We start from the raw sequence: 26294 nt of genomic DNA, 5'->3' as shown, positions 1-26294 counted from the left end.
GATAGTTATAGTCCCATGGGATTTTTTTTGTCCCATGGGACAACAAATATCCCATGGGACTACAATTATCCCATGGGACCCAAAAAAATCCTATGGGATTTAACCAAAATCCCATGGGATAATGGTCAATCCCATGGGATTTGCCTTATCCCATGGGATATTGAAAATCCCATGTTTTTCTAAATCAAATTACAAAATATATGTAATAATAACAGCAGAAAAGCAATGAATTTATTGAATCCCATGTAATTCCGCACATTTTGGTTATATACATGACACTGTAGGTCTAAGGAGAGGCGGCGGCGGATTTGCAAATGAGTGTTTTGCAAATTAAAAGTGTCCAGTGTTTAATGACTACCATGTACATTAAAAAAAATAATGGTCAACTTTAGGTTAAATATGTTATAGTGTTAAGTGTGTTCTTTTATTTGTTTATTTTTTGACATTTAAGATAAGTGATTAACTTGTCTGGCAAAACTGAACTGTATTGTATATATATATATACATATATATTTGATGTGACGGCATGGTAGGAAAAATGACCATCCTTTACGGCAAACAAAAAAAAGCTGATCTGCAAGGTGTATATCATCTACTTGCCACTATACATCATGTACTGTACATGTGTTACAATGTACAACCCTAGATAACGCCGACGAGGAAGTGCATTACTCGACTAACGAAAGCTATATTTTTTATTTAGCCTATTTGTTCGAGTGGTCTAGGGAACTAGACTCAGTGCAGGCGGTGTTGCCACGATGACTCAGATGCAGGGGTTCCAATACCGCTGAGGGGAAAACAAAATGTGCTGACGCAAATTTGCAGCTATATATATTTAAATTAAGGTGTAAGCCCCGTATAGCTACAGGGTATTCAATGGAGAACGTCACATATTTAGACGTCTATGTATATTCGCTGAGGGAAGAACAAACAATATGATGATGACACAAATTGGCAGATCTAACATTGTTGGGCTAAATTTGAGACGAAGTATTTATATATTATGGTGTTTGCCCTGTATAACCACGGTTTATCCGATGGAGAACGTCTGTCTTAAAGTTATTATATTAATTTTATATATATATATATATATATATATATATATATATATATATATATATATACAAGTTATTATTTTGTTGACCAATTTCCCAAACTGTTAATTAGATATATGGTACACAATTCTTACTTGTCCATACATTCTGCAATCAGGTCAGCAGCTTTACCAGATCCTTTTAAAACTAAGACAGGTATACCTCGTTTTAATACCTTCACGACGTGATCCAACGTAGATAAATCTCCTTCGGCCACTATTACCAACACCGGGATCTTTATTTCTTTAAACAAATACGAATAATAAGAGATGTGGGGAAAGTGTACGACACGGCGACCAAAGGACAAAAATAACCAAAGAACAGTCAATGAAATTACTTCAGGAAAAGCACTTAACGCTAAAATAACGGTTCGATAGTTTACAAAAAAAAAGCAAATGGAAGTCTTTTTTGAATTTTGTGTCGTTTTGATTATACCGACTACAATAGATGAATAAAGAGAGACATAGGATCTACCCATATTCATGTTTTATAGATTATAGTATGTATGAAAGACTTTTGGCTTTTTGTAAAAGTACCAATAAGTCAAACGATTTCCGAGATGAATAAAATTCATGATAAATTATTTTGACAAACCCTCTGAGTTCATTTTTGTTAATGAAACTTGAATAAAATAAACCAGTGACAGACCTTCTCTTTGTAAGACTTTATTCCAGAGAAAGCTTCAATTGTTCATCTGATTTTATATATTGATAACTGACTATCTCTAAAAATATTTGCAGACGAGAAATGAAAAAGCAACGACAAAACTGCTTTATAGTTAATATCATTCTTAAAATCATTATGAAAATAAAACATACTCAAGTCATTTCCAAGTTCAACAAATGGAACATACTCCTTTGCAATACTTTCTAAAAGATCGGCATGAAAGATTTTGTATTCATCGGAGCCTTCACAATAAAGTTTATAATATTTTTCTTCCACCAACTGAAATTTAGAATAAGTAAATTATACGATAAAAATGACCAGTCAAAGCAGCGAAATGTACATACCGGTAAATTTTCTAAAAAAGACAACAGTAACATCGAGTATTCTTAGTTCGATATTTTGTCTGTGGTGTTTTGTTATTTGTTTTTGGTGATTCATTGTTATACTTTTGTAAGAAATAATTAATCAGTTGGATGTGTACTGATTGATACTTTATTCTGAGAGAGCATGATTTATTTATTATAGTTGTAAACGGCTTTGAACTAGCTTTTAGCAACTTGGAGTACTCCTAGATCAGTACTTCGTGTCTTCTGTTTTTATGCTTCATTTTTGGGTTTCGTATCAATCTGTTAAGCCATTTCCAACTGATGTTTACAGTTCGTTCTTATGTTGTACTGTTACAGTACTGACCAAGGTTAAAGGGAGGGTTGAGCGCTAACAATCATGTTAATCTCTCTACATTCGTTATGTTCTTGTCATAAGCCAGGAGCCTATAATTCAGTGGTTGTCTTTGGTTCATGTCCGTCATATTTGCTTTTTGTAATTGTTTTGTTACAAATCAGGCTGTCGGTTGTCTATTTTAAATGGTTTCAAATTTTGTCAACTCGGGGCCTTCGTGTTGATATACGATGATCATATTTAATTATCTTTCTTGGAAATTCTTCTGGAAAAATTCAGCATTTCTTAAACATCTCTTCAATTGAATACAACTTAAAAGTTCTTACCGCAGCACATATGATTTGTGTCTAACGAACATTATTTGAAAACCCCCTATACCTACGTCTGTTCGATGTCTTTCCACATTTTCAACTCTGTCCCTTATGTTTGGTTCATTCGGTCTCAAGCCGACTAGAGTGATGTTTGACTTTTCACTGACGCCTTCATTTAAGACACAGAAATCGTCAATTGCTTCCCATACTAAATTGCTCACTTTTTCTGTTGATCCTTTATATATCACCAAACAATCTACATACACAAAAAATTTTTACTAATATGAATATCAGGACAGGATGCAGATGAGCGGTATACATTTTACATTACAAAACAAATATTTATAATTGTTTTGCTTTAACGCCTCTTTCTTTTTTCCAAGTTACTTTTTAAACCTTGTCTGTTGATTTATTTTGTCAAATGTACATAGTATTTATACTTTTTTTTTGTAAAATAGAAATGCAGTCAAACTGTAAAATATCTTTAAACGTGAAATATATGGCTAAATTTACTTAATGAGGTAAGTTTCTTTTTCAAAGTTGTGTTGACAGAAGATATTGGGATTGAGGATTTATATTTGTTAAGTATAAAAGATAAAATTTCAAATAATTGTGATACATACCTTTTGCCCCTTTTGCTGTTTCCGTTAATCCTAACTGAAATACAGGCGTAAGCCATGGTTTAGGTACAAAGCTGCTAGAATCCCCTATTATAGAGAGGACCAGCCTAGGATATCTATCATTACCCAATCTAGTAAGGTCTCTTGTCAAATTTTCGACGTTTGGTTCGAGTAATAACGTTTCAGTCATCACACTAAAAAATATACAAGGTTTTCCATATCATGGTATGCTCTAATTGCATGCTTTAACACTGTTATAACATTTCAATATTGTTTTTATCGGTACTTAAAAAATGTACAAAATGATTTTGCTATTTATAAATCAAAATATAGCTAAATATTTATTCATATACAGTTATGAACACTTAAGATCCAGCATCTTAATGATACTTCTATTTTAGCATTGTATAAGGTCATGTTTTACTCAGACTGGTTTACACTCAATCCATCGGATGTGCACTGATAGATTTTATTCTGGGAAACATGATTTATTTATCAGTTTTAATTTGCTTTGAACTAGCTATCAGTAACTGCGAGTACTCTTATATCGGTTGGTGTGTCTTAAATCCTTTTGTTAATTGTTTTTCTATGATTTGTGTCGATCTGATTAGTCAATAGATATAAGAAGATGTGGTGTGAGTGCCAATGAGACAACCCTCCATCCAAGTCAAAATTTATAAAAGTAAACCATTATAGGTCAAAGTACGGTCTTCAACACGGAGTCTTAGCTCACACCGAACAGCAAGCTATAAAGGGCCCCAAAAATTACTAGTATAAAACCATTCAAACGGGAAAACCAAAGTCTAATCTATATAAAAAACGAGAAACGAGAAACACTTATGAACCACATCAACAAACGACAACTACTGAACATCAGATTCCTGACTTAGGACAGGTGCAAACAATTGCAGCGGGTTTAAACGTTTTAACGGTACCAAACCTTCACCCTTATCTGAAACAATAGTGTAACATCACAACATAGAAAAACACACTATAAAATATCAATTGAAATGGTTTAACTCAATCAAAAGACATATTAACACCGGTGAACATACACTGAACAAATAAATTTGATCTATGATACAATGCAAATACAAAATAAATAAACTAAGGGAAGAATAATTAAAGTAACATGTTATACCGCTGTGAAATGTTAAACAATTTAAGAAAAACAATATACTTGAACAAAAATATCAGCCATTTGCAATTACTTTAAACACAGGTAAATAAAAATAATTTTGTTGTTAGGTATACGTGTACAGTTCAGATAGAGAAAGGAAATATTTTTACAAAATAAATAATTTTGATGTTCATAGTACGAAGAAGTGAAAATTTATAGTAATACCAAACACTTATCAGAGCTGGTATATAAGCCTTTTTTTAACTTATTTTTATAGTTTCTTCTTATGTTGTGCTGTAACACTTCTGTCCCAGATTGAGGATGGTTGAACTTTCGCAAACATGTTTAACCACGCAACATTCTGTATGTGTCTGTCTCAAATCAGGTACCTGAAATTCACTGTTTGCTGTTGGTCGCTATATATCACATTTGTAATTCCTTTATATTGTTTTGTACATTAATCGTTGGTTTCTCTTTTGAGTTGTTTTACATTTGGTCATTTCTGGGTCTTTTATAGCTTACTATACGTTATGGGTTTTGCTCATTGTTGAAGGCCGTACGTAATACTTGCTTAATTCTGCGTCATTTGGTCTTTGGTTGATAGTTGTCTCACTGGCAATCATATCACATCTTCTTATGTTCAAATTCAAGTTTGAATGTATCTCTGTGTTGTGATTATTCGAAGACATGCTTCATAGCAGAAATGTTTTTGTTGTCATTGACTGGTTCAACATTCACTCTTACGATTTCTTTCTAGAGTTCGAGCAAATTGCTGATGGCTTCTTTAATTTGGCCATTTCTATTATCTTAGTTGTGAATAATTGAACCAAGTATGATGAATATGAAATAGCATATGCACTTAACTCGTTAAAAGCTTAAAACTCAGTAGACCACACTCATAAATAATTAAAAACAGCAAAACCTGATTACCAATGACAATTGCTGTCGTATTCTTAGTTGTCATCGGTATTATTAACGGGAAAGTTGTCTAGTTGCCTAGTTGTCTATTTGGACATTTTAGCTATCGGGATTTCCGACCACCAAGAAAAATCGTATATCTTTCAAAATTTCAGAAAAAAAAATATATATTATTTTGCCAGCCATGAGCGTGTTTCAGTAACATCAGTCGTGCTAGTCATCATGGATTTCTGATGATAAGTAAAAAAATAGATGCATTTAAAAAAAATAAGGGAACAAAGGTTCCTCAGACAAAGTTGACCCTGAGCTGATTATTTAGGTCCCGTTTGGTCATATAGGTTCTCAAGTACATGTATTTAAGTATCTATACATCCTTGACTTTTAACATTTTTGGATTTGAGCCCCAAACTTATAAAGTGTTATTTTCATTTATTAATCTCTAATAATTTAGTATAAAATGGCAGATGGGTATATTCATTTTGTCCTATCATAAGAAATTATTAAATTCAAAAATAATCATTGAATAATACATGACGAGTGCATGTTAAAGTTATATGAAAATACGAACAGTTGTTCTATGGTCAAGAAGTTATAGGACCAATAGAGGTTTACGGAAAGTCTCGGTACCGACTGTTGACACTGACTTTGAGGTAAAATGAAAGGGGTCGTCACAAATGTGAATTTTAAGAAGCACTTGATTCATAGAGTATTTTGGGGTAAATAAAACCAAGCTATTGCTCCGACGGTAATAAGCACCAAAATTTGAATTCAGAGTTTTCTTAACAGCACAATCTAATCTGATGAATCGTCAAGCTCATAGACATAATATATGACGCCAGATAAGTACTTTTGGATGATTTTCTGCAACTACAATGCTATAGTGTATAAATAAAAAAATCCGGTTTTCCAATAGAAATATTCCCTGTTCCACAGATACGAAAATAAAGAGAAGTTTAGTTAACCAGCGGGGAAGGGGGGGGGGGGGGACAGATAATCAGTGATGATAAAAATTACTTGAAAATTTGTGCCAACTAATTATTCTAAGAGTCTATGTGACCATTCTGACAACCTTCATGGGCCATCGGACACAATTTGGGTAAATGGCTACCTAAAGGAATGTCTATCAAGTTTTGTTTGAATGGGCTAATCAGTTGTTGACGAAAATCTGTTATTAACCAAATCAGGTTATGGTAGCCACGTTTATAAATTTGTCGAAATAATCCTGTATAGTTTTGGCGGAGGATCATTCCAGAAACATTTCTACCATCTAATTTCATACCTACATTTCGTAGTTTTTGACGAGAAGTCGACCGCTCATATAGACATGACAAAAGGGTACGCACTTATTTTTTTACTCAAGCTTTGAATTCTTTTCTCTACACTGTGATGTAAGAAACGTGTCGTGTACAATTTATAGGATCTTCGTGCTTTTAAATCATTACTGAATAGTTTCATATTCAAAAGGAGAAATAACTGACCGGTTAATCTAGACTAAGTATCGGTTCCGATTCCGATTCCGATTCTTTATTTCTCAAACACCATATAGTTACAATAGTACAAAGAAGTTCTTCAAAAGTTATAACATAACATAAACAGGATAGACATGCAGTTCATGAACGTCAATTGAAATTTATTTTAGTTTGTAAAAAAACGTGTTACATAGAATAATCAAGAAACACTTAAATAATATTTTTTAATCTCATATATAAATGGATCTAAATCGTGTTTATTATTGATTTAAAGACTAATAAATGATACAATTTTTCATTTAAACACTTAAAAATACAAATTTTAGCATAAGTGTGAATTTTTTTTAAATGACCCATACACCAAGTTTGGTTTAAATACTTTTTATGCCTGAAAAGACAACGGACAACAACGGATGCCCAGTGATCATGACAATAACTCGCATACCTTTAACCAAATGAGCTAACAAAAGGGCCGGGGTATACTATTTGTGAAATTGTATTTAACAGTTTACTGAAATGCAAATCGTTTACTACAATTTTTTTTTAAATTTTGAGACGATCCCCTTCATTTTTCCTGTCGAAGTTGGTGTATACAGTCAGTACCGAGACTTTCCGTAAATCCTTTATACCAATAGACACAACACAACACTTGTAAAGTGTAACAGAAAAAAAATCAGTACAGAAACTAAATTAAATATTTACCTTATTCTGAACTTGTTCGTCTCCTGCACTTAAGTAGTCTCTTACTGTTTATGTATAGTCTTCCAAATGATTTCTTTTTTTCCATTGGCAATTGCAATTATATAACAAATTAAAATACTGCATGCATATCGAATATTGTTTTCTTCAAACAAACGAATATGAAATGTATTAGCTGTGATTAAACATTGAGGAGTTGATCCGAATCGAAGATAAACGTGGAAAAGAATTTCTGAAAAAATTGTTTATATTTGTATACAATACAAAATGTCAATTGATACCAACTTCTCAGTACTGTTCAATCAATGGAAAATGATTTAAGGCATTTAAAAAGTAAAATCCTATAATCATTTACTGGTCTATAGATATTTCTTTGTTTAGTGGTGATAATACAAATGTTCTAAAAGTTTACAATTGAAAGTTAGATATCATGTACATCCTAGATAGAAAAAATAATTATGTATATACATTTACAACTCTGTAAATCTTTTAAAATATATAAGAATATGATGACCTTGCTGTATACAGTAATTCTTTTAACAGTCTCTCATGCCTAACAAAATGACATTTGCATACATATATGTTTAACTATTTCAGCTACGATGGTTTACTGTTAGGATCTATATATATTATGTTTAATATAATACACTATTTATTATGAATGATAATACGTTTTGTATACAAGGGGTGATAATTAAATAAAAAATCAAATCTTGAATCTTGAATCTGACCATTTATGATCTTCCGAAAGACATATAACAAGATAATAGAATAATCCATGGCATTGTCCATATCGGTCCTAGAATCAGCCCGAGTCTACAATATCAGATCGCGGACTTTGGTGGGAGAAATTGTTAAAAGTGGTAAATGCGAAAACGCGAAATCGCATTCATTACACATTCATTTCGCCGCATGTTTTCGCTATCGCTTTTTCTTAATTTGCTTTTCGCGTTTTCATGATTCCGCTTTTGCATTTTCGAGAATTCGCGTTTTGCATTTACCATTTTTAACATTTTCACTCGCCTTTCCTCGGACACTGAATCTGCCCACTTCTTCAATGGATTTTAGTGTGTATTCTAGCATACTAGGATATTCTTCAAGAAACCATCTATATGTAATCGTGTTACAATAACATTTTTACTTAATAGAACTGAAAATCGAACGTATGCGAAAGAAAATCCTATAGGTACAAAATGTATTGATATTTTGTCTCTTCTGTAGATTACGTTTTCGTATAATTTTTACAAACACTACAGAGGATAGAAACAGTTATGTTCTAATACATGAATAAGTTTTAGATAGGGATATGTTTTGAAAATCAAAGAAATAAGAAGTGTCAATCTTAAGTAAAAGAATGAATAAGTCTATTACTTGATATTGGAAATCAAACATTTATATTACACGATGACAAAAAAATAAAAATTACAATGTGCCAAAGAAATATGATAACATTCTATTTTTCTAGATCTGTAAATTTTGTCTCGACTGCGACGAAAGGCGCATAATGCGAGACATAGAGATTATTATCCGACGGCGACGGTGGCGGCGGTGGAGGCGGTGTAAACTATTTGTATAGAGCTTTATATTTCATAAGGTATAATACCTACATGCTTCATACCTTGTATGCCGATACCTTATGTTATGAAGTTTCCGTCTGTCATATATCCATTGTCTTAACCTCATTTTTATGTTTCAGTGACTGCTTGAAGATAATAGTTTTTTAGTCATGTGAATTCTCACTTTTTATGAGTAATTGGATAACTATATTTGGTACATGTATATGGATTCCTTGCAACGACTACATGTTCGGCTGACAGGGATCATTTCATTGATCAGTGATCAAGGTTTAAATTACGTGATTAGGTCCGTTTCTCAGATACTATAATCAGTAGGTCAACTATATGTGGTGTATGGAATGGTTGTAAGGGGTCAATGTCTGTCTGGCAGGTTTCAACTGACCTTGACCTCATTTTCATGGTTCATTGGTTAATGTTAAGTTTTTGTGTTTTGGTCTGTTTTTCAATTACTATAAGCAATAAGCCGACTTTATTTTGTGGATGGAATAATTGTAAGGTGTACATGTCTGTCTGACAGAATTTATCTGACCTTGACCTCATCTTCATGGATCTAAAAATGTTAAGTTTATGTGATACTAGTAGTTAAACCTTTATCTTTAAGACTTTCAAAATAAAATCAATGGTCAGTAAAGCAGGCGAGATATTTCAGTGTGTGCACGCTTATGTTATTAAGAATCGAGGGTGTTCATGCTTCTTTGAAATAGTGACAACTCCTGCTGCACTGTTTCTGTCGACCTTGACCTTATATGTCGTTATAGTCTAGTTGAACACGTGACATAGGAAGCTAGATCAAGCTAGTTGGCCGAGTGGTGTTGGTCGCTGAACACGACCATTAAGACTTACTTGATAGACAGTTATATTGTCTTAAACTTTAAAGGAAGCTATTGCACCAAGTTTTAAAATGGTATAGTTGAAATCACCCTTTCAAACGTTTAACGACCTATTACCGTATTTTTGCTTACAATGAGTAATTCGACGGGTGCTACTAGTTGAGCAGGAACTTCCGGGTCACCCGAGTTCACCTCCGTTCTTTGTGCGGTTCTTGTTGCTCAATATTTTATTTTATGGGCAGTGTTTTGTAATCGTTGTATGTCTTTTCTTCGTCTTTCTTATTGGCAACGATGTTTGAATTCAGAATTGAAACGGGGAATGTGTCAAAGAGATTACAACCCGCCCAAAGAGCAGTTGTTTGTTTTCATTGGACTTGTGTTGCCCCCTTAGTATTGTAAGTTTTTAAATTAATTCACGCAATATTTTGCTTGCGAATCTAGCTTCACTTCCTTGAAGAAGGATTACTGCTTACAAGGAAGCTATTTTATCAAGAGCGCCAAAATTAATGTTAAAGTTGACATCGTCCTTTCGAAAGTTTTATTGACATCATCATAATTTGGTTGACCATTCGGGTATTATCTGTGTTACAGAATTATTCTGAACATATTCTATTTGCTAAATTAAAGCAAAATGGATTAGACACAAGTAAATCTTCACTTATGAAGTCTTCTCCATATTACAATATAAATATATATAATACTTGCATAATGTCTCCGTATTACAATATAAATATATATAATACTTGTATAATGTCTCCGTATTACAATATAAATATATATAATACTTGTATAATGAGCATGCATGTAAAGCAAACAGTTGACAAGGAGGGTCGGTTGAAAACAAAACTTTACGACAAAAGAGATGATTTCAGCTTCCCAATTGTGAACTTTCCATTTCTATGTAGCAACATTCCAGCAGCGCCTGCATACGGAGTATATATCTCCCAATTGATACGATATTCCCGGGCTTGTGTTTCCTATCATGATTTCCTTGATAGAGGGTTGCTGCTCACAAGGAAGCTATTAAACCAAGAGTTCCAAATGGGGAAGTTGAAATCATCCCTTTGTAAATTTTACGGACGCCATCACGAATTGGTTGACCGTTATGGAATAACCGTTTCACAGATGATATCGGATATGTTCCTTGTTTCGTAACTACAATAACCTCCCTTTTCACGAATGTGACTTACCGAATTAGACTATTTACCGGATTTGTAATAACATAAGCAACACGACGGGTGCCACATGTGGAGCAGGATCTGCTTACCCTTCCGGAGCACCTGAGATCACCCCCAGTTTTTGGTGGGGTTCGTGTTGCTTAGTCATTGGTTTTCTATGTTGTGTCATCTGTACTATTATGTGTCTGTTTGTCTTTTTATTTCAAGTTGGCCATGGCGTTGTGTTTGTTTTCGATCTATGAGTTTGACTGTCCCTCTGGCATCTTTCGTCCCTCTTTTATAGAATATAATATGAGCTATATTAAAAAAGAAGAGAAAAGTAGGAAAAATTGAAAAGTCATATAATTTTGTGATGATGACGTGGGTGTTGATGATAATGTTCTGTGTCAGTATCAATAACGTTTAATGAAGTTACAAGAAATCTGTTTGACCTTTTAATGAAATTTTGAACATGTTTGAAAATTCGGATATTTTGTTAATTGGAAAGTTTAAAGTTTCCGCAAATAAATAGTTTTGTATCTAAAAAAAGTTTTTCGGAAAGCCAGTTAAGATTATTGAGTAAAGTTTCTCTATATGAAATGTATTTTGGACAAACGAAAAAGTAATGATGAACATCCTCAATATCTGACCAACATTGACAAAAAGGGTCATTTATAATGCTAGCTCGAAAAAGGTCATAGTTTAAGAATGTAGTGGAACATCGCAATTGTGTCAAAAATAATATTTAATTTCTTCGGACCGTACAAATAAAACATTTCAACTTTTACTTAGGAGACTATCGTTTTTCAATTCTTTCCTAAATTTAAATATAGAGTCGACGCTGCGAATTTTTAGATCAAGCTTATTCCACTATCGTATTGTGGAGGGAATAAGTTATTCAGTAGTAATGGAAAGTCTACAAAATGGAACAATAATATCATGACCATTTCGCAACGGATAGTTGGTTGTACTTGTACACATGGAAGGACAAGATTAAATAGGTACTCTGGTGCATGTCTTTGATTCATATTATAAAACATCTAATTTTCTTCTTCTTCTTTCAAAAAGGGATTCCCAGCCAACCTGAGAGTACAAGGTTTCAGTTTTAGTGAAAATTGGTAGACACGTTACAATTCTTGCGGCCTCTTATTGCAAGTTTTCGGATTTATGTGAATAGCATATACCACAAATACGCCACACTTCCGTGATATATTCAAAAATTGGTCGAATAAAAGCTAGATGCAGTTTTTTCTTAATTGTTTAAAGATGGTCGGTATTTAAGTTTACGCAAAACATTTAAATGTTTCTTTACACTTGTAATTATACTTCAACATGGTTGTTTCATTTTGCTGCACTACTGAAATTAACTTCTAGGTGCTTATGAGATGTATTTAAAGGGATATTTTTACCAAATTAGGAAAAGCTGAAGACTAGAATCTCAATATTTGAGAAAATCATAAATTCAGTTTTATCAGAGTTAAATGACATTTATAAGCCATTTGGTATACCACTCATCGAGCTCTTTCAGGTTACGGTCGATAAAAGACCTGATCTGCTCTCTATCGTTACCAGAATAACTGAATGAAGTGTCATTAGCAAATAAACTACATGTAGTGATGTAAGCTTATGAGCAATTTCATTAATATATAAGACAAAGAGAAAAGGACCCAGAACTGATCCCTAGGGAACACCAGCTGAAACAAAAAGAAGAAGACGAATTATGCTACTCTCTGTTTCCTATCATGTACTTTATCTTTAAACAATATAATTAGCTTCCGTCAATTCCATAAGCTTTCAATTTGCATATAAGGCCTCTGTATCAAACTTTGTCAAAAGTCACAGAATACAAAATAATTTATTTCTTTTTTTCCAAAGAGTTTAGTATGCAGTTCTATATTTCTAAGAGTTGATGGATGTGTCACAGATGACTACCGATGTGTTCCACTCGTCGAAACCACAATCCCGTCCTCTTTTCCCCAATCATGACCTAATGCGACTTATCATCGTATTTTACTTGCAATGAGTAACACGGTGGGTGCCACCGGAAGAGCAGAAAATACTTTGAAAAAAACGTGAACAAACTCGTAATTTGTACATATATGACTTTGTAATTTATTTGCTTCTTTCCACATGATAAGACAAATCAACCATTGTGTTCAATTCAGATAACAAAAAACATTTTAAATTTCATTTTGTATAATTATTTATTAAAATTAGATACAATTAATGCACAAATCCTAACATCTAAAGACTGATTTCACGCCCAGTAATAATAAAAGACAAAATAATTTTTTTCTTGTGCAGATAGAAGGCTGCATGATCAACATTTTCTTGAAGGATCAAGTCTTGTTTCGAGAGGCAAAGTTTACGTGGCTGGGGATACTTTGGAATTTTATGAAATTTTGTAATCATTTATATCTCGTTGAACTACATCTGAATATCGAAATATGATATATTCATACTCCCAGAAATACAATCAATTAAAAATGTGCGAAATTGTTATAAATGTTAAGAATGCACGTAAAAGGTGTCGTAATTTTTAACTATAAATAGGGATTTTTGACAACCTGTCAACAGAATTTTGTTTGAAAATAACATGCCATTGCTATGATTATTTCCGTTTTAATGATATAAAATTGTAATGGGATAAACGGGTTCAGATGCAGTTCAAAGAAATACTTAACGCATACAAAAAATGTATACTTCGCCTTTCTTTTTGTAAGTTGCCATTGCACTCATCACCGGTCTAATAAGTCTAGCCCCTTCCAACTCAATATCAAAATTTATCCTTACATTGTACTTTTACATCACTGTCCAAGATTAGAGGGTTATTAGCACTCCCATGCATGTTTAGCCCCTTCACATTCTTTATATGCCGGTCTCAATTGAGGAGCTTGTAATCCATTGGTTGTTGTTGGTAACTGTCTGTCATAATTTTTTTTTCGTTAACTGTGTATAGCATAAATCAGGCCGTTATTTTTTTTTTTTTTTTTTAATTATTTCCTATTTTGCATACTCGGCCATTTTTTAGCTTAATATACAGTGTATTTATAGATTTTGCTCATTGTTGAAGGCCGTGTGGTCACCTGTATTTGCCTCGTCCTTTGGTCTCTGGCGGATATATGTCTCATTGGCAGTCATACCACATCTTCTTATTTTTAAATCAAGTACAGTTAGTCTGTTGTCAATTTTTCTGTACTACTTATGCTTAAGTCATTGCGTTTCTTGTCGGTATTGCAAAAATTTGGACTTTGTTTTCATTGAGTGATTGTAATATTCTACCATTATACAAATTTATGGTTTTAAGAGAAAAAGAAAAGAAATTCAAAGCATCAAATCATTTACCGACAATTGTATACTCACTGGTTATTAGTATCTTTTTACTGTTAAATTGAATACACTTTAAAAGTATATATTTGCTTTTTTTTATCTAGTATGTACTATAAATTAGGCTTTCGGTTTTCTAATATAATTTGTTTAATACTTTGTCATTCCTAAGTCTTTTATAACTTACTATAAGGTATGAGTTTTGCTAATTGTTGAAGCCGACAGTTTATTGTTCTCATCTTTGTCCTTTGATCTTTTACGGATAGTTGTTTCATTGGCAGTCACACAACGTCTCCTTATATTTATATATATATTCATAAAAGTTTACAATATTCATTAAAGCTATAGCTAATGCGAATTATATTATGCAGCTTTCGCTGTGCATAAAACAAATATATATGTAAATGTTGTAGAAATTTAAATAATAAACTCGCCTATTAAATGAAAAATATTTGATAGACTTTATTTTGACTTTTCAAAAGTTAGAGAAACCTTTATAACAGAAACAGCACGCCTTAGTCTTGCTTCTGTCATTTTCATTGAAGGCGACACGATAAACAAGGGTCTTAACAACAATAACTACATCACAATACTTTTAAGACCGTTAGAAGATAAGTTCAAAACAAATAGTTCATTGCTTACAAAATTGTCTAAAATATGATATGTTGGTTGTGTAATATTTTGTTTTCCAGAAAAAAAGAATTTGTCAGATCTTCATTGTGCGGATGCATTTGTTAGCACTGATGTCCTGTAATCTTTCCATTCTTTTAAATGCGTCACGATCTGAAAAGAGGAAGTTCTGATGTGAATGCTGTAAGAGACACAAGAAGTTTTCTCTAGATTTCTTAAACTCTAGGACCATTTCATAAAACAGCTTTTCAATCTTCAATACAATAAACATATCATAGATACCAGGATTAAAATTTTGTATGCCAAACGAACATTTCGCCTACAAAAGACTCATCAGTGACACTCGAATCAAAAAAGTTAAAAAAGACAAAGTCACAGTATCATTTCTTCATATAGTGTATAATTTGTAATTGTTACAACATAATGTATATTTTTTAACATGATAAATAATTTCTAGCACGACTCTTAAGTTGTAAATGCAAAAAAAGGCTCAAAACTGAAATTTGTAAGATTTTAGCAGATTTTGACGTTTTAAATAAATGGATTAGAAGGACATTCGAAACTGAAAAAACTAATCCGTGAAAGAGTTTTTAACGTGTAGAGAGTTAAGCACTCTCCTTACACAAGGCATCAGATTTGATGTCCCCATTCAGAAAGGATGCTTTATACCTAGTATTTTTAGTCATTTTTAGTCATTTTAAATAATGTCTGACAAGGTTACTAGGTAAATATTAAATTGATAAAAAAATTCATGCATTATACAAACGCCGCGAAATAACCAATAGTGGTGAAAGTGGCGTTATTTACCACCAATCAATCAATTCACCAAATGTCTGTTTGGAATATGAGTCCAACTAAAACTCTAGTTAAAAGATGTTTATTCAAAAGTCATCCAATTGATATATGTCTTAATTATTATTCTCGACCCAGAACCCAAAACAATACACTGGTATCTGCAATTGCCCCATTGAAGAAGCATCAATGTTCAACGAAAGGATGCAACGATCCTCTATTTTAGAACAAGAAGTAGCAATTGTATAAAAAAATGAACTAGAACTGAATTTTTGTGTTATGTAATGTAAATCCATCTGAATTGCATTTTTTAAAAATTATTATACAAAACAACATTTGGGAAAAGGACATCACTTAAATGATGACTTTTCTATGATTTATCGGGAATTGCAGAATATGGAATATTATGGAATAGTATGACCGTTATGGAATATCCATTTCACAGATATTAGCAGATATGTTCCAAATGCCGTATCTACAATTCCGTCCCCTTTTCCCCGAATGTGACCTACCAAATTAGACTTATTACCGGGTTTGTACTAACATGAGTAACACGACAGGTGCCACATGTGGAGCAGGATCTGCTCATCCTTCCGGAGCACCTGAGATCACCCATCAGTTTTTGGTGGGGTTCGTGTTGCTCAATCTTTAGTTTACTATGTTGTGTTTTGCGTACTATTGTTTGTCTGTTTGTCTTTTTTTTTTATCCATGGCATTGTCAGTTTATTTTCGATTTATGAGTTTGAATGTCCCTTTGGTATCTTTAGCCTCTCTTATATGAACATGTAACTGACCTGCTCCAGGTTTTTTACCACAACACTTTTTACAACTTTTGATACATTTTGAAATCGTCATAAAAGGTCTGATAATCAAATTCAGAGGAGCAGGAACTCTGGTACGATAATCCATGATAACAGCATATCTCCAATATCTCCAAAGTCTCTCAGAATTGGATTGCACAATTTCAAAACGGTAACTAAAAGAATTATAGTTTTTAAATTCGTTACCTAAGGCTACTGTTTCGTCAAGTTAAGTTGTTGATCATTTGCAAGTAATGACAAAATGATTTATTTGATATATTACCCTGTTTTCCTATGATGGAGTGAATAGTCTTAAAATACAGCAAATACAATACGTTTAAAATCTTAGCACCTGCAGAGACTATACAATAGTTGCTTAGTATGGGAATTGAACTGATTCCAGCCTTTCAATCAATATTTCAATCAAATATATTCAATATGATTAAGAAATGTTTTGTATGTTCTTGTGTGTACCTTCTGTTGTCCACAAATAAACATTAAAAGGGGGAGGAAAGTGATCTAGACAACGATATATTCCTGTTTTTCTTCATGTGCCTGCCCCAAGTCGCGAAACTTGTCAGTTGTTGTTTTATGCCATATCGTAATGTATTTCGATTTTTACTATTTGGAGTAATAACTTACCATATGGCATTGACATAACACATACCGTTGTATTTAATGCTGCCCTCTTAATGGTTATTTTTATTGTTGGTTTGTTGTCTCATTGGCGCAAATTCCACATTTACTTTTATTCATATTTGAATGTTTTATAACTTGTAAAGATGAAACAAGTACTGAAAGTGTCCAAGAAATACTTATGGAATGAGAGTCATATTTCTTGGCTTTTTAAAATATCTTTGTTTTAATCTATGTAGAAGTCAAAAGTATTTTATTTAAGGAGTTTCTGAAATATTTCAGGTCCTCCACACATGACTTCAAGATAACCCGATATATTTCAGGACCTCCACAATTCGATTTCAGGATATCCTGAAATATTTCAGGATTTCTATAAATAACCGGTCAAAATTGCTTTATTTCAGGAGATCCTTAAATATTTTAGGATATCCTTAATATTCATGGAGCTTCATAATTGAATATTTCAAAAGACCTTCACAACTCATTTTAAGGATATCCTTAAATATTTATGGAAGTTCTGAAATAATTGTGGGCCTCAAAACACATTTAAGGGTATCTGAAATCGAATTGTGGAGGTCCTGAAACAATTGTGTCTAGATGTTCGACTAGACAAATTCTAAAGTTCATACCAGTGGCGGATCCAAGGGGGGTTTTCTTTGACGATCAATGCTTTTGAATGGGGGCATACGGTTGGAACCCCCCTCCTCCCCCCTTATCCTGGGTTGGGACCCCATTTTAAAAATGGCTGGATCCGACCCTGCATACCACTATCCAATTTACAGTAAAAGATTGCCTCAGAAGCATTGTGATGAGGTATATTCAACCAGCTGTGTCTATCAGATGAGGATTCTTAAAAAATCTGAAAAATTACTCCAAAATCTTCAATCACAATCTTTTCAATTTTGCAGTAATGTCAAAACCTTTGATTTTTCTACACTCTACAAAACTATATCCCATACTCAATTTACAGATTGACTACATTGTCTTATGAAGGAAATGTTTTCTATAAAAATGGGAAATGTAGATTCAATTCCATGTTTCAGGTCATGAAAAATCTTACTTTGTGAAGAACCTCACTCAATAACCATATTTCAATGAGTATCTCATATAACCCAGTAAACATGAGATTAAGGATACTATCGATAGTAGAAGGACTACTTCATACCTTGATATTTTCCTAGATATTGACAGATGGATGACATCAAACTAGAATCTATGACAAACGCGATGATTTCAACTTTCCAATTGTCAACTTCCCATTTCTGTGCAGTAACATACCGTATGTTCCATCGTATGGCGTTCACATATCTCAGTTAATACGTTACACTTGTTATATTCACACTATATTGACCTCATTAGCAGGCGGTGCTCCTTACACAAAAACTGCTCCGACATAGTGTGAGGAAGAAATCGACACTACATAAGTTTTACGGTTACCATCAAGAACTGGTTGACGAAACAATGTGCTGGTGTCTGAACTTAGTAGCGACATATTTTCCCTTTTATAGATCTTTAGATACCAGTATAGTCATCTGATCTGTAACTTTAAAGAATGTGTCTTATTCCCGATTGTGACATTTTGACTGAGTGTCCTTTTGGGTTCATGCTTTTCCCTCATTTTTATTTTGAAAGTTAGTCTAGTGTAATACACAACATAAGCGATAACTGTTAAAATCAGTTGGAACCCAATTTACTCACCATCAGACTGGTACTAAGCACAATAACAACTTAAAAAAAAGAAAACAATACAAAGTACTCATTATAAGAGTAAACACAGTTATTGACTATGTAATATGTTTATTCGCTTTTAATGTTATTATACACAACCAAAGTACATTTGTTTAAATTGATATGTGAATTTGAACATTCATACGTAGGTAAGAAATAATTAAATTAAAGTAGGTGCCTTCATATTCCGGAACTTTACTACAACTTACTATATTTTTGCGATTATTGAGAATGGCATTTAAAAAAACTATAAATATTGATATATAAGAATAAGAAGATGTGGTATGATTGCCAATGAGACAACTTTCAAGCAAAGACCAAATAGCGTATAAGGTTAGCAACTAGATAGCTTGGTCTTCAGCAATGAGCAAAACCCATACCCCATAGCCATCCATAAAGGCCCTGAAATGACGAATGTGAAACAATTCAAACGAGAAAATTAACGGCCTGATTTATATACAAAAGAATAAACGAAAAACAAATTTGATAAACAGCAACAAATGACAACCACTGAGTTACAGGCTCCTGACTTGGGACAGGCACATACAGAATGTGGCGGCGATAAACATATTTTCGGGCGCGCCAACCCTCCCCTAACATGGGAGAGCAGTGTGACAGCCTAACATATGAAGATATGTTACATCAAATGTTTTCTGTAATAAAAAACAATTGAAGAAATATCTTATTTCCTGAAATGACTGACTTAATTGCAATTCTTTTATCATATGAAAATAGTCGAAGAAGAATTTTTAACATTTTTCTTCAATACTTCAATTAGCTTTTCGTGAAGGAAATACCTTATATGTCTTATATAGATACATACCTAAACAAGGCAATGACAAGATTGACTAACAGTAGGTTGGATATAAGCATATAACATGCAGAAATAACAATGAGGACCCAGTCATATTGGTTACATCTCTCTATATCCGGGTTACTTTCCCATTCGTCTTGTATTGTAGTGCACGGGGTAGTACTATTAACTGAAATGAAGATTTCTGTTATAGGCAATTGTTTTGGTAAACTGTATTTAATAATAATAAATCAGATTATATCCACACTCACAAAATTGGTGGAAGACCGCAATGTCATTGTCCACCCGTCCATAAAAACCATTACACGGTACTCCACTTATGCAGTAAAGATATTTGATATTTCGTCTGGAACCTTAAATTGTAGATGTGTACCAAGTAAGCGATTTTCACATCTGCCGGGCAGTTATTGTTGCTTGGCTTTACTGTGAATTGTTTTATCAACTGTCCAAGGAATTTTTCGTTACATAATATTCAGTTTTTGTATTAAGAAATTATTTGATACTTCATCGTTTCATCAAGTTTTATTATATTGAGTTGAACTTTGTAAATTATTTTCTGATTTGCTTGGCAGTCCCTGTTTAACAATATTGTGAATTTTATCATACCCGCTGAAAATAAAACATTACGTCAATTTCTAATACTGAGTGAGGTATACTTTGCTCGACATCTCGTGAAACTCTTTCTTTTGGTATTTACAAAAATGCATTATCAAATCGACCTTTCAAAAGATGTTAAGATTGTGAGCTGAATTATTTCGCATGGAAATTGTAGTATTAGGAAAAATCTATCCTTTAAATGCGCTACTAAAATATATAACTCTCTGTTTATGCATTATTTTAAGAAAGAGTGAATATTTACCTTCAAACTTATCAAGGAAAAGTTCTCCATAAATTTGCCAATATGGAATGTACATAATTTTCCAAATTCTCCAGTATGTCCAGCCACCAGTATTCCACATATCATAGTGTGCTGGATACATATTGGCATGATATAAAACACCAACACCAACCATAAACACAAACAGGATGCCAATGAATCGAAACAAATCTTTCAACTAAAATGATAGTTTGAAATAGTATAAATTAAAATATTTCAAAAGATATTAGTCAAAGTGAAGGAAAGACAGTACATGTAATTGTCATGTTATTGTTTATCATCTTGAAAATTACTATTGGATGAATCAGTAAGGATAATTCTGAAAGTTTGGCGCAGGTCACGACTTTTCACGATACACACAAAGGACATGTATACTGGCCTCACATACATTTTTGTGAGTTAGAGAGACTCGGAAGACCGCACCTCTTATAGCAGACGTCTCCGTTCGGAAATAGATACTCCCTTACAAGATTGTAAAAAAACATAACTTATAGTCCAGCAGAGGCAATTTGAGCTTTCTATCAGTATCAAAAACTAGACAAAGTGATGCCCCAGCACTCCACTCTGAAGTAACTGTATCATAACAAAGTCAATGTAAAACGTTCTTTGAGATGTTATTGTGTCTGGGAGACACAAATGATGCCCCCGCAGATGCAAAGTGTTATTTTAAAATAAGTTCAACTATCTCCCAAAAAAAAAAGTGCAAATATTAATAAAAATCAAAACCCTGACCACATGGACGCCTTCAATATATGTACAAACAGCCAGCAAAGTGAAAACTTCCTAGCATTCAAACTGTAGGAGGAGTTATCTGGAATAATTATATACCTATAATGGGACGAACGGACGGACGGACGGGCAGACGGACGGACGGATGGATGGACGGACGGACGGACGGACGGACGGAAGGACGGACGGAAGGACGGACGGACAGGGGTAAAACAATATGCCCCCAACTTTCAGTTGCAGAAACATTACAATTCCTTGATACAGATATTTTTTTCAATTGAACCTTAGTTATCTGTATTACCGATATAACATAATACAATGCTTTTAGATTTAAGGACCAGAAACATATAACGCGTGAGTCGATAAACAAACTTTTTCTGAAAACGTTCATCGGAAGATACCAAGACTTTGTTGATAAATATTCCGTATCAACTTCACAAATAATACATGATGGTCTTGAAGTATAGATTCTAGATAATGACCTTGTGTATCATCTTAATTACGTGTTATAGTGTTCTTTTATTTGTCTTTGTAAATTATTAACCTTTACTGTTTAGTTCATTTTTGGAAATATCCTTTTGGCGTGGCTCGGTACTTATACATCCCGCCATTATGTTCTTGTGCTATGGTAATTTTTTTGGATTCTTGTCTTTCATTTTTGCTTATGTGCTTTGTCTTTATGCCATTTTGTTTTTCTTTGTTGACATTTTTGTTTATTTTTATAGTGATTAAGATTATAACACAATGGTGACTGTTGTACCCCTATTTTTGACATTTTACCTATTATGTCTGTTTGTTTTGTTCATACATTGTTGTTACTATAATGGAATTTTATGCGACTGTCATACAATTGAGAGGTTTAGCTAGCTATAAAACCATTTTCCTTAGAGTTCGGTATTTTTGTTATTTTACTTTTTAACGTTATATTTGTAACAACTACTGTAGCCTCTAACTAATTGATTATAAAAAGAACTGTTTTATTATGAATATTTAGTTTGTCAACCGCTGCGTGATATATTCACCGGGTCCTAATTTGGTTGAATTCCAGAAGAATTTGTCAATTTCTGCACAATCTCTATGTTTGTCTTACGTGGCAGTATATGTCAAAGCTTTCAAAGACATGCTTGATAATTTAAGGCGACAGTAGTTTACCGATATTCAAATCTAATATATCGATTGAAATTAGAGTAAGAAACAAAATCGGTAAGAATTGCATAAACTAAAAAAATGAGCGATACCAGGTTATTCGACAGGGTTAGCCGCTGATGCTATGCCTGCATCAACCGACTTGCGAATCCTTACTCAGTCAAAATATCAAAACTGGTAATAGAACACAATCGGTTAAATTACAGATCAGACAACTGCACTGGTATGTAAAGCTCTAAGACCTCGATGAAATGTCGTTAGCAAGTTGAGACATCGTATCAGTCAACCAATGGTGATAAATCTTATACCATAAACAGCACTTCTGTGTTGACATGAATTGTCATTGATGTGGTGATTATCATAAATTAATTGTCTATAAAACTTTGAATTTTTGAAATACTAAGGATTTTTTACCCCACGAATAGATTGCCTTAGCTGTATTTGGCAAAACCTTTCGGCATTTTAAGTCCTCAATGCTCTTCAACTTCGTACTTTATTTGGCCTTTTTATCTCTTTTGATTTGAGCGACACTGATGAGTCTTTTGTACACGAAGCGCGCATTTGGCGCACACATTTTAATTTTGGTATCTATTGTGAGTTTTTTATGCAGTTTTGATTTCAGTTCTTCTTTCTTATTACTCTGTTAGAACAGTTTTGCGTAAGGAGCTCACCCCTGCTAAGTTCGCATAGTGTGGACATGTACGAGCGTAATGTATTAACTGATATATTCAAACACCATGCGATCGAGCAGAGAATATGTTACTGCTGAAAAATTTGGAAGTTGACAATTGTAAATTTGAAAACATCACGTTTTTCAAAGATTCTAGTTTGAATTGTTAGATTTCAATTTCTCACATGCTAATGAATTAATTTGTACTACCACTCGTTTTGAAATAATGGACTTAATAGTTGCGGCCAAAAAATGGCTCTTTACCAACCTACCAACCTATTATTACACGATCTGCTTAACCTTCAGGAGCACCTCATATCCCCCCGGCTTTTGATGTTGCTCAGTCTTTGGTTTTCTACGTTTAAAATCAGCAAGATCAGTCTTACGATCTTAATTTTTGGTAGGTAATATTAACAGGGAAGCTTATAAAATCAATTGAGTTCATCTCTGTAACATAAAGTATGACATATCATTGATGTTTACTATAGATACTTGCCATTTCCTTAATCATAATAATCTTGGGTCCAAGTTTTCTTGACATCAGAAGTGCATGGAGAAATCTCATATACATGGTAAACAAACTAAGGCTATAAAATCGTCTTGCAAGAACGCTCGTTTCTGTTGTACTCTGATATAAAAATCTTACAAACACAGCTGTTATTGTAATACAATACGATATAAAATCAAGCGAATTCCAGAAATCATAAAAATATCTTGTAATTCTGTATTTGACCGACTGGCTTAAGGCTTTTTCGTTCTTTTCGTCTTTTGAAAATCTGCTTTTAATAATGTCATTGTTCCAAGGTAAAATCTGAAATTGAATTTCAAAAGCGATATGAAAAGAAGTATTTTTACTATTAAAACCTAAAAGTAGTTTATAAAGATTTCAGTGAAAGTAATTCATGGCCATTATTGTACTCTGTAACTTTTCTCAACTTAATTTTCACGATGATGCTGTTTATAGAGTCCGTAAATTTAAATACGATCCATGTAAACTCCTTGATCCTTTGAATAAACTTATTAAAACAGTAATCAATTTAACACCGCAGTAAATTTTTAAATATTGTTTGTATCGGTACTAACATTGATTTTGTTTCAGAGAAATTTAAACACAACTAAATATATATTGCTATAGATGTACAATGCTTTAGTTTGGGAGAACTTGATTTATTTATTAGTTGTATTGGCTTTGAACAAGCTTTCAGTAACTGCGAGTTCTCTTATATCGGTGCTTTTTGTCTATCGTTTTTATGTTAGTAGTTTTTTTTGTGTGCTTCGTACCGATCTATTGATTTAAGCCATTTGCAACTGATTTTTACAAATTTGTTCTTATGTTGTATTGTTTCACCACTGTCCCAGGTAAGGGAAGGAATTAGCGCTCACAAACATGATTAATTACGCCACATTCTTTATGTACCGGTACCAAGTAAGCAGCCTGTAATTCAGTGGTTGTCGTTGATTCATGTCTGACGTATTTATTTTTCGTACATAATATTGTTATAAATTAGGCAATTAGTTTTCTTGCTTGCATTGTTGCACATTTTTCCTGTTGTTTTTTTTTATAGCTGACAATACAGTCTAAGCTTTTCGCATTGTTGAAAGCCGTACGGTGGACTATGATTCTTTATATCCACATATTTTAAACCCTGGTGAGTATTTGTCTAATTGGAAATCATACCACATCTCCTCATGTTTATGTAAAGAACAGCTTACATGTATAAACATTTTTAAACAGACGAGTGAATGACAAATAAAACGAACTTTAAGGCATATGCTGAAACAATCATTGGCCATTTATACATTAGCGGCGACTATATATCTACATACTATATTAAACTCACTCCTCTATATTCCTCAAAAATGTCCCCAATGAACCATGCATAAATCAGCCACTCGTAAACCTTGATCGACTGTAAATTTACATATCGTGACAGTTCTATCAACAGGAAGGCACTGTAGCATACCATTGCAGCGAGGAATATTATCTAGAAGCATACAGAATTATATAAATCTACACGATTCTCCGACTTGACAATACTATTATTATGATTATGAATTGTCTCTTGGCTGTTGAAATTGACCGTTTAGATAGACTGTGCAGACGAAACACACTTTTCTAAAATTTATTTTGTTACATGTTGCCAATGCTCAATTTTATAATAGAAAAAACAAAGGATATGGGGTGTCCATCCATGACACAAAATCAGTACATGCACAGCAAAAAAAAAAACACACTAAAAGCAAAGAAACAACGCTTTTATTGCTGTTCTTCATTGTACAGATATTTTTATTTTTCAAATCTTTTAAAATTTTTTTAACTATCTGCTTCCAGAAATACTTACATAATGCACAAGAAAACGAGTCAGTGGTGCATAAAAAAATCGGCAAAGTCGTAAATTACCGTTACCATTTCTACGACATCCATACAGGAAACCTTTCTGAAAAAATAAAATTTTACTAAATATAACACAAGCCGCTTCTGTGTTAGATGCATATCACTGTTTTTGGTTCATTTTTAAGCATTGCATTTTAACATAAACGGTTATGTGGGGTGAACGCCAATAAACCACCAACCAAACAAGATAGAAATAAAAATATGAACTGTTTAAAGCAACAAAAAAGTGTCCTTTCCATGTTTGTAGCTCTTAATCGGCCCAAATCGGAACCAATGGAGAATGAAACAAAGAAAGTTTGTCTATGGAACGCCACAGCTGTCTTATGTGGTACTCTGATATTACGTTATGTTGTTTTATTATTACTTGATGATATTTTGTCTTTACATAATATGGTTTTGACATTACGTAATGATGTTTTAATATAACTCAATATGGAATCGTCATTACTTAATGATATTTCGATTTTACGTGATATGGTTTTGTCTTGACTTGATATGGTTTTTTTCATTACTTAATATGGTTTTGTCATAACTCGATGTGATTTCATCATTATTTAATGTGGTTGTGTCATTAGGCAATGTGGTTTTAACATTACTTGATGTGTATGTGT

At 33.0% G+C, this 26294-nt stretch overlaps 1 protein-coding gene across 4 annotated transcripts in view; it reads right to left on the bottom strand.

The window, feature by feature from the left end:
• The window catches only part of LOC127733922 (transient receptor potential cation channel subfamily M member 2-like), a 125114-nt gene that overhangs the window by 49070 nt on the left and 49750 nt on the right, over positions 1–26294 (bottom strand). For 2 of the 4 annotated variants that reach the window (XM_052243393.1, XM_052243394.1), the window contains exons 15-19: positions 25631–25726; positions 25130–25273; positions 23785–24099; positions 20726–20921; positions 19876–20035 (exon numbers count right to left, since the gene is read on the bottom strand). In XM_052243393.1, the coding sequence (XP_052099353.1) occupies positions 19876–20035; positions 20726–20921; positions 23785–24099; positions 25130–25273; positions 25631–25726 (911 nt within the window). Of the gene's footprint in view, positions 1–1189; positions 1338–1912; positions 2040–2820; positions 3006–3372; positions 3564–7578; positions 7720–14903; positions 15250–16682; positions 16865–19875; positions 20036–20725; positions 20922–23784; positions 24100–25129; positions 25274–25630; positions 25727–26294 lie in introns of those variants that run through there. The other 2 variants (XM_052243395.1, XM_052243391.1) reach the window with 2 other exon arrangements.

The sequence above is a fragment of the Mytilus californianus genome, unplaced genomic scaffold, assembly GCF_021869535.1.
Source record: "Mytilus californianus isolate M0D057914Y unplaced genomic scaffold, xbMytCali1.0.p SCAF_3, whole genome shotgun sequence".
Taxonomy (NCBI): Eukaryota; Metazoa; Mollusca; class Bivalvia; order Mytilida; family Mytilidae; genus Mytilus; species Mytilus californianus.
This window is presented reverse-complemented; position numbering and strand designations above follow the sequence as displayed.